General features: G+C 39.4%; 1 protein-coding gene across 1 annotated transcript; it reads right to left on the bottom strand.

Moving 5' to 3' along the window:
• Positions 1 to 3087: 3087 nt before the first annotated feature.
• Positions 3088 to 4830, bottom strand: LOC150082423 (protein O-linked-mannose beta-1,4-N-acetylglucosaminyltransferase 2-like). Its single transcript, XM_090377727.1, has one exon. It carries the CDS (start codon positions 4828 to 4830, stop codon positions 3088 to 3090), a length of 1743 nt encoding a protein of 580 aa, XP_090233853.1.
• Positions 4831 to 10387: the final 5557 nt, after the last annotated feature.

Genomic DNA, 10387 nt, shown 5'->3' with positions numbered 1-10387 from the left:
AGTTTCTCCTCCACTTTACTCCCAGTTATTTCAAGATTCTGTAGTTTACTGCTAGAGTTGAATACACCTCTGGCATTCCCCTTGCTGAATAACTCCTCATGTGTGAATGTCGATGCAAAATATTCATTTAGTTTGTTAGCTACCTGAGCAGGATCATCAACAGTTGATCCATCAATATCAAGTGGACCAATCTGATTCATCCCCTTCCTTCTAGAGTTTACATAAGTAAAGAACTCTTTGCTGTTTTTCTTTGCATCCCTTGCCAAGGATTTCTCGTAATCTGCCTTTGCCTGCCTAACCTCCTTTGTAACTTGGTTGCATATCAACTTGTATCTATCATAGGCTTCTGTGTCATGTGTTAATTTGTAAGTATCCCATGCATTTTTCTTCTCTGCCATATGCCTCATTAGTTCATCTGACATCCATTTTGGCCTAAACCTTGAACAATATTTCTTAGTTGGTATGTAAAGTCTAGTAGCTTCCAAGATAAGTTCTTTGAATGCTTCCCATTTTGAATTTGCTGTTCGTAACATCATCAGTTGGTCCCACTGTATAGCATTTAAATACTGTCTCAGTCCATCGTAGTCGCCTTTACGGAAGCAATAACCCTTCCCTTTACCCCTAATGGTAGTTACTTCTTTGAGTAAATCCCACTTCAGCACACTGTGTTCACTGCCACCTAGTGGTTCATTTATCTGCAGATTCTTAATGCATGAAGAATCACTGCTGATAATCAAATCAAGAGTATTACTCCCTCTAGTTGCCTCCCGAACATGCTGATGTAGAAAACAATCATCCAATAAATCCACAAAAGCCCTGCTAGTGTGTGAGTAACCAGCCCCCAAATTAAAGTCAATATCTGGGAAATTAAAATCTCCCATTATAAGACTCTCTGATTTACTGGCCCACTCTATTTCCCTGTACAGTTCCTTATTATACTCATCAGAGTCATTAGGCCTATAGCACACTCCTACTCTCAATTTTGATCTCCCAATGCTTATGTCACACCAAACTGACTCAACACTGCACTGTCCAGCGATGTCGATTGGCTTCACTTCCTTGGTTTTTATGTGTTTCTTAACCAATAGCATAACCCCTCCCCCCTTCCTATCCTGTCTGTAGACGTTGTACTCCCCAAATTGCAGTTCTGCATCCCTTATATCTGTGTGACACCAAGTCTCTGATATCCCAACAATATCTGCCTTTGATATTTTGAGCAATACCTCAAATTCATCAAATTTATTTACTAAACTTCTAGCATTGGTGTACACGCAAGTATACATGCACCTGTTTCTATTCTTAGCTACCCTAACCCAACCCATGTGTTTACTTGTACCGCAGTGGCTCCCAGCAGTCTCTGAAATATCATGCATCTTGTTTTTCAGGCTTCTGCTCATTCTAATAGAGCAGTGCAAGAATCTCTTTCACCTCTGCCAGTGGCTACTGTCAATCTATTGGTCTTTGTCTCCCCCCAAGCTAGCAGTTTTCCTACCCACCTAACACTGCCTCGATAGCATCAGCAAATATTCTTGCAGCCTTTCTATTTAAGTGTATCCCATCCCTGTAGAAGCAATCTCTCCTGTTAACAAGTACAGTCCAGGCTGAAAAAAATTCTACCCCTTGAGCCTTGCACAATCTTTCCAGGGCTGAATTGATCGACAAGGCTCTCATCATATACTCCCTCCTATTGTGTCTGGGCAGAATTGCAGATACTTTCAAATTCAACCCTAATTCTCGGCTTTTGTTCAACAGTGACCTGTACTTGTTAAGTAATTCTGCCGGTCTCCTACTCTTAATATTATTAGTGCCAACGTGTACAATTATATCACCTTTTGTGCCCTTAAAAGATGATATTCGCTCTACAATGTCATCAACCTTTGCCCCTGGCAGACATACCCTGGTCCTGTTCCACCTATCTTTTTTACAAAGCATGTTCCCAGTTTCCCTGACAATAGAGTCACCAACAACTACTAGTTCCTTCGGGACCAGCGCATTCTGCCTTGGGGGTTGACTCTGTGTCACGCGATGCCCAAGTGCAAGCTCTGGCGTTGATGTGGGCAGGTGAGAGCTTGATGGGCCCCTCAATTTAGTTTCTTCGAGGGCATCCACCCTGTCCTTCAAGCTCTCATATAGGCCCACAAGATCGCCGAGTTGTTGCCTGATATCGATACACTCCTTGCATCGCGCACACACAAAGACATCCCCCTTGGCAGTATCATGTCCCGTACCCGATTGCTCTGCAAGCATCAAGCAAACAGTGCATTTTATAAGGCTGTGAGTCAGAGGACAACTGCCCCCCTCACTGCTCTGAGCCACAGCACTTCCATTAGCTTGAGCCTTTTGCTTTGCTGCTCTGGTCTGAGTCATGATTCTATTAATTTATTAATTAATTATAATTAATTGTGTTATGTTATTAATTATGTTAAATATAATTAATTATATTACGTTTGTAATCTAAGTCGTTATATGTATTTATTTAAACGTACAATTTAACTGCTAACGAAGTTCAACTAACGCTATCTAGTACGGTATATAACTATCGTATCACAAAGGCGGGAAAATTACGAACGGTAGCGGAGTTGAAACACGTGGAAACCCTGGAAATTACCAACTTAATTCACTGAAACAACAGATCAACACTCATTACAGCAATATTACTAATCCATTTTGATAGAAAAACTGAACACTACAAATATTTAGATTTCTGGCCCCACCAAACCCCTAATCTTTAGCTCTAATTTATTGTGATTTCATTTCTGATAAAATTTAATGACATTCTGGAGATACAATAAAAATTAACAGATAGCAAAACAAGAGTTTCAGAAGGGTACAATTGTTGGGTATGCTGTTTCAGCTCAGAAGGGTGACTACTTTTCAGAGATAGCCTACTTCCAGCATATACCAGTTCCAAGGCAGCTCAGTCATTTTGTGTGGTACAAGCCACACAAAAAAAAAAAAAAAAACGAGGTTATTACCTATTTTGAAAAGCAGTTGCCATAAAAACTCAACTAACAAAATGTTCTGGTGCTGAACTGAACAACTTAAACATTTTGTCAAGTTTATAAGTACAACCATATTTAACAAGATTCAAGTGAAACAAAGGATTGGATGTGTACCAAAAGGTCCAGGAAGGCCATTCATAAAACATCGAATCCAGATATGATATTGAGATTGTGAAACCAAATTTTTAAAATTATAACTGGTCATTTTCATCATATAAGCTTGTACATCTTCCATGCCTACCAATTGAATCCATACTTCATATTCAACAACTCCAGTAGGTAGAAATTTCAGATTCCACGGAGGGTTCCAAGATACGTGTAGCTCTTTCCGAATATCTGAAATAGAAGAATTACACACAATATTTTCCACTTCACTTGGGTATATCATTCCATTAGAGTGAATATCTTCTTTTGAATATTTTTTTCTTAAAATTCTTAAGAAAGCTTTCTGCTCTTCTAAGGCATCAGCGATCACAGCAGCAAATGATGAAATGTCCACAATTGTATCTTGGTAGATACGAAATAACCATTCTGGATTATAGCAGCACAGATGCAGTGGCACCTCGGAACTGGCAATGATCGTTTCTTGTTGATCGGGTGGTAAATGTTTAATTCCTCCAAACTCTGGCATATTATCAGGATGAGGTATAGTTTTATTCTCCAAAACATTTTTCCAAGACCTATATATTATTCCCATTCCAGGCAGAGTTACTAAGGTTTTATATGGAGTATAATGTTGGGGATTCACAGCAAAAGGAAAGAGTTCAAGAAATACAGAACCAGGGGAGAGAAACATAGACAAAACAAGAAGGGCTCCATGCATACCAACCATGATTTTACAACCAGAAATATAATCAATTATTTCATCTATATTCAATTCTTCTAAGCTAACTACATGAACTTCTAAACCAGTTAAATGTGATATTGTTCCTATTACTTCCTTTTCATTTATTATTAGTCTATTATTTTTTCTAGAAATCAATACTGCATATTCTTTTGTGGGAGTTGTTGCAGTCTGCTTTATGCTTGAAGCACCGCGGAAAATTTCAAGTGCAGTCTTTATACTACGAAAAGTTAAATTTCCATTCATATACACAGGTCCTTGAGGAACCTTAAAACCATACTGATACCATAATGTTTGTTTGTTTAACCCAACGTATCCATTTTCAAAACAATACAATTTATCCTTGCTTAGTTCTGATGCCAAAATTGGTAAACCAAATGTTAAAGCTTTGTAGAGGTGAAAATATGGTCCACGAGGGCGGTGATCGGAAAAAAACAGACGAATAATCTTTGAACAATCGTTTTGCAGAAAAAAAGAAGTACCACAAATTTCAGTTATTGTGTGAAGCACAGGTAATAAATCGTCGTGAAACACGTGCATCAAATTTTCTGGATTAAAACGGTTAAAGATTAACACCGGATTTTTTATAATTTCAGTATCAAAGTTGTTTAGCGATTCCGACGGCAAATCAACATAATTGAAGTACTGGGTATTGTGGTCTTCGACAGATGATAAGTCGCACAAAGCAGGGCTGAAACGATCAGCAGGAACCCCGCTAATTACGGAAAGTCTATGATGGAAAAACATGAAATTCTTCTTTTCTGGTAAATAACACAGATACTCGAAACGACAAAATCGATTAGTATGGGGAGAACCCCGACACCACACCGAACTATAAATATCTTGTGAAGTAATTTCTTTTTTTCTTTCAAGGACTGACCTTTCCCAAACAAAATATTTTATTTTAATAGCTATAAGAGCAACAATAATTATTATGCTAACACGCACAACAACAGAAAGATTAAACATAGCACATCCCCACATCAATAAGATACTATTCTGTACCTACATGGAAAACACTGAAATCGAGGAAAAAGCTCGGAAGAGGACGCTACCAGATTCCACCTCCATTATTATATGAATAAGTAAATACCACTCATCAGCAAGTTGAATTGTAGAATTCAGGGCTCCACGTGCAACCGTTGCAGTAAAGGAGGAGTTCGTATTATTAGTAGTGGCAAATGATGCAAGTAAAAGAACTCAGAGAGCCTCAAAAAAAAAAAAAAAAAAAAAAAACCTACACACTTTACCTATATACCCATCTAATAATTTTCTAATCTTTCCTTACATTTACTCACATCCACAACACCAAGTTAGAACGATCATTAGCTCTCTAACTGAAAAAAAAAAAAATAATAATAAATAAATAATAATTAACTTCGGGTTCTGCTCCTTGTCGCTTTGCTCGCCACTCACGTTTTTCTATATAAAATGTAGAGGTATGACGGAGTATGTCAAATCTTTTCAACGTACAAGGCACACCTTTCGAAATGCACTGATCGATATCTACTCCGAAAATGACCTATATAATTATTTGCTTGTGCATTTGTAGTGACGTAATTTTCCAGCCCACACCACGTAACCCGCATCCCTCTTCCCCCATTGGCTACCCCACCACGCGGCATTCTCAAGGTCATATAAATATCACTATGTAACTATTTACTGGGTTCACATAGGTCACTTGGGAAAAGGCCTTTTGCTTCGGGTTAGCATTAGCATTAGCATTAGTAGAGGCATTTGATGCAAGAAAGCAAGCTTATGCAGCATCAGCCAAAAAAAAAAAAAAAAAACCCACTTCCACTTCACCCCCCTCTGTTCGTTCAAAATATCTGTCCAGCTGAGCCTTAAACTTATTTAGGCTATCAACTTCCACGACAAGGGATGGAAGTCTGTTCCACCAACCAACCACCCGCTGGCTAAAGGCAAATTTCCGCACATCTATCCTACATCTGTCTTTCCTCAATTTGAATTTATGCCCTCTCAGGTGATTATTCTGAGCGAGAGGAAGAATCCCATCAGCATTGAGAATGCTCAAACCATTCAAGGCTTTATACACCTCTATCAGATCACCTCACTGGTGCCTAGTCTCCAGACACTGTAATTTGTAATTAAGCCTTTCTTCATAAGCAATATTGTTGCATCCGAAAGAGCAGGACAGAGAGTGGTAATCAATGGACACTGCTCAACGTGGACTAATGTTATTAGTGGAGTTCCTCAAGGTTCAGTGTTGGGTCCGTTGTTGTTTTCGGTGTTTATGAATGATATTGATGATGGGATATCAAGTTTAATGTCCAAGTTTGCAGATGATACAAAGGTTGGCAGGGTCGTCAAGGATACTACTGACGCTATGCTGCTGCAACAGGATCTGGAAAGGTTGAACAGATGGGCTGAGAGGTGGCAAATGAAGTTTAACATTGACAAATGTAAAGTACTGCATATGGGAAACAGTAACCCCAGAGCAACGTATCAACTCTGCGGTACCACACTGACAGTGGTGGAGAATGAAAAGGACCTGGGGGTAATTGTGCAGGGAGATATGAAGTTCTCTGAGCAGTGCAGACGAGCTGCAAGAGTAGCTCATGGTGTCTTGTCAATGATATACAGGAATTTTTCTAGCAGGGATAAGGAGGTGATTATTCCCTTGTATAAGGCAATGGTTAGGCCACATCTTGAGTACTGTATACAGGTCTGGAGGCCTCATTTCAAGAAGGATGTAGAGCTGCTGGAACGGGTACAGAGAAGGGCAACAAGATTAGTAAATGGAACAAAGGGTTGCTCTTACGAAGAAAGGCTTAAGTTTTGCAAATTACAGAGTCTGGAGACTAGGCACCGGCGAGGTGATCTGATAGAGGTGTATAAGGCCTTGAATGGTTTGAGCATGCTCAATGCCAATGGGATTCTTCATCTTTCTCAGAATAATCACCTCAGAGGGCATAAATTCAAATTGAGGAAGGACGGATGTCGGATAGATGTGCGGAAATTTGCCTTTGGCCAGCGGGTGGTTGGTTGGTGGAACCGACTTCCATCACTTGTTGTTGAAGTTGATAGCCTAAACAAATTTAAAGCTCAACTGGACAGGTATTTCGAACGAACGGAGGGGTGAAATGGGAGAGGGTTTTTTTTTTTTTTTTTTTGGGCTGATGCTGAATAAGCTTGCTTTCTTGCATCGTATGCCTCTACTGATGCTAATGCTAATGCTAAAATATTTACAAATTATACAAATATTCAAAATATTTACAAAATACTAAATTATTTCGGGACGGTGGGTCCCTTCATCAGCTAATATACAAAAAAACGTTACAATGAAACATCAAATTATATAAAGCGTGGTCATGTATTAGAGAGTGAAGGATGTGCACGAGTTAGTGAACGTTATGGAGGCAGTTGTCGTGAAATGCTCACGTACGTACTCTATATTATCGAAAGCAACTGTCTGATTCTACCCAGTAACCCATTTGTGTACCTTCCATTTCATCACCATCATCAGCCATTTTCAATCCACTGCAGGATGAAGGCCTCTCCAGCAACTTACCCCGGGGGCTCACATCTAGTGAGTATGGGCTTGGCAAACCTAGGATCCTGAGCTGGATATCATCATTCTTCTCTTTCTTGGTGATTCCTTTCTACGTCTCTCTCTCTTTCTCTCTCTCTCTCTCTCTCTCTCTCTCTCTCTCTCTCTCTCTCTCTCTCTCTCTCTCTCTCTCAGGGGGTAACTTGGGATTTTTTTTTTTTTTTTTTTTTGGCTGGCGCAGCATAAGCCTCAGGCTTCCTTGTACCATATGGCCATTAATATAATAATAATAAATAATAATAACTTTCCAGTTCCTTCTGTTTTGAGCACTGGCCATGCATTTACAACCCACAAACTCATGAATTTCATCTATCCATCTCTGCCTTTGTCTTCCAAGTTTCTCCTAGCTCCTCTTGGGTACCATTCTGTTATTTTCTTAGTCCATCTGTCATTATGCCTTCGAACTATGTGTCCTGCACAAGACCATTTTAGTTCCTTAGTTTTGATAAGAATGTCCTTTACTTGAGTTTGCTACCTAATCCATGTGTTTCTCTTCTTATCTAACAGTCTGATTCCCAATATAATTCGTTCCAATCTTCGTTGTGTAGTTCTCAGCTTCTCTTCCATTCTTTTGGTGAGTACTCAAGTTTCACTTCAAAAAATCATGGTGGGGAAGATACATTGGTTCATTATTTTACGTTTCAGATAAACTGGAATATTGCTCTTCAGTATGTGAGAATATTTCGTGAATGATATACATCCAAAATTTATTCTTCTCTTGACTTCCAGCCATTTATCATTATTACAGCTAATAACATGTCCCAGATAAGTATATGACTCCATCATTTCAATTACCGCTCCTTCAATCGTTATTTCCCATTCTGTGGCATACTTGTTCATCATTACTTTTGTTTTAGCCATATTCATCTTTATTCTAAAATCCTTACTAACTGTGCATGCTTTCGTAAAGGCGACTACGATGGTCTGAGACAGTATTTAAATTCTATATAGTACAAATCAACTGATGATGTTAACAACAGCAAATTCAAAATGGAAAGCATTCAAAGAACTTATCTTGGAAGCTACTAGGCTTTACATACCAACAAAGAAATATTGTTCAAGGTTTAGGTCTAAGTGGTTGTCAGATGAACTAATGAGACATATGGCAGAGAAGAAAAATGCATGGGATACGTACAAATTAACATGACACAGAAGCCTATGATAGATATAAGCTGATCTGAAACCAAGTTACAAAGGAGGTTAAGCAGGCGAAGGCAGATTACGAGAAATCTTTGGCAAAGGATGCAAAGAAAAAAAAGCAAAGAGTTCTTTACTTATGTAAACTCTAGAAGGAAGGGGATGAATCAGATTGGTCCACTTGATATCGATGGGTCAACTGTTGATGATCCTGCTCGGGTAGCTAACAAACTAAATGAATATTTTGCATAGACATTCACACATGAGGAGTTATTCAGTGAGGGGAATGCCTGAGGTGTATTCAACTCTAGCAGTAAGCTACAGAATCTTGAAATAACTGGGAGTAAAGTGGAGGATAAACTGTTGAAGATAAACACAAGAAAGGCACCCGGGGTGGATGGGATCTATCCAGTTATATTAAAGGAAGCAGCAAAGGAAGTAAGCAAACCCTTAGCAATAATTATGAGAGCTTCCTTGGACTCAGGGGAGGTACCCATAGACTGGAAATGTGCAAATGTGACCGCAATTCACAAAGGGGGATCAAAGGGCAACACAAGTAATTATAGACCTGTTAGTTTAACTTCTGTTCCAGGAAAATTAATGGAAGCGCTGGTTAAAGAAGCACTACAGGATCATTTAGACAAGACTTCAGTTATAGCTCGGACACTGCATGGTTTTGTTAAGGGAAAATCTTGCCTGACCAATTTGATTGGATACTATGATGCAGTCACAAAGAACTGGTTGCAGGGAATAACTTTGATATTATATGTTTGGATCATAGAAAGGCTTCTGATACTGTTGCACATGGAAGACTGCTGCACAAACTGGAGCAGTGTGGCATTGGAGGCAAATATCTGCTATGGATAAAGGGGTGGTTGAGGGGGAGAAGACAGAGAGTGGTATTCAATGGACACTGCTCATCGTGGACTAATGTTATTAGTGGAGTCCCTCAGGGTTCAGTGTTGGGTCCATTATTGTTTTCGGTATTTATAAATAATATTGATGATGGTATATCAAGCTTAATGTCCACGTTTGAAGACGATACAAAGGTTGGCAGGGTTGTTACGGACACTACTGACGCTATACTGCTGCAACAGGATCTGGAAAGGTTGAGCAGATGGGCTGAGAGGTGAAAAATGAAGTTTAACATTGACAAATGTAAAGTACTATATATGGGAAACAGCAACCCCAGAGCAACGTATCAACTCTGTGGTACTACACTTGGCGCAATTGTACAGGCAGTTCTCTCAGCAGTGCAGACGGGCTGCATGAGTTGCTGATGGTGTCATATCAATGATATACAGGAATTTTTCCAGCAGGGATAAGGAGGTGATTATTATTTCGTGTAAGGCGATGGTCATGCCACACCTTCAGTACTGTATACAGGTGTGGAGGCCTCATTTCAAGAAGGATGTACAGCTGCTGGAACGAGTACAGAGAAGGGCAACAAGATTAGCGAATGGAACAAATGGTTGCTCTTACGAAGAAAGGCTTAAGTTCGGCAAATTACAGTTTCTGGAGACTAGGCACAAGCGAGGTGATCTGATAGAGGTGTATAAAGCCTTGAATGATTTAAGCATATTCAATTCCGTTGGGATTGAATATGCTCTTGCTCAGAATAATCACCTGAGAGGGCATAAATCCAGATTGAGGAAAGAGAAATGTAGGATAGATGTGCGGAAATTTGCCTTGACCCTACGGGTAGTTGGTTGGTGGAACAAACTTCCATCCTTTGTTGTGGATGTTGATAGCCTAAATAAATTTAAGGCTCAACTGGACAGGTATTTCGAACGAACGGAGGTGTGAAATGTTTTTTTTTTTTTTTTTTTTTTT

The sequence above is a fragment of the Mastigoproctus giganteus genome, chromosome 7, assembly GCF_048544385.1.
Source record: "Mastigoproctus giganteus isolate SK-2022 chromosome 7, ASM4854438v1, whole genome shotgun sequence".
Lineage (NCBI taxonomy): Eukaryota > Metazoa > Arthropoda > Arachnida > Uropygi > Thelyphonidae > Mastigoproctus > Mastigoproctus giganteus.
Note: the sequence above shows the minus strand (reverse complement) of the source record. Positions and strands in the feature narration are given on the sequence as shown.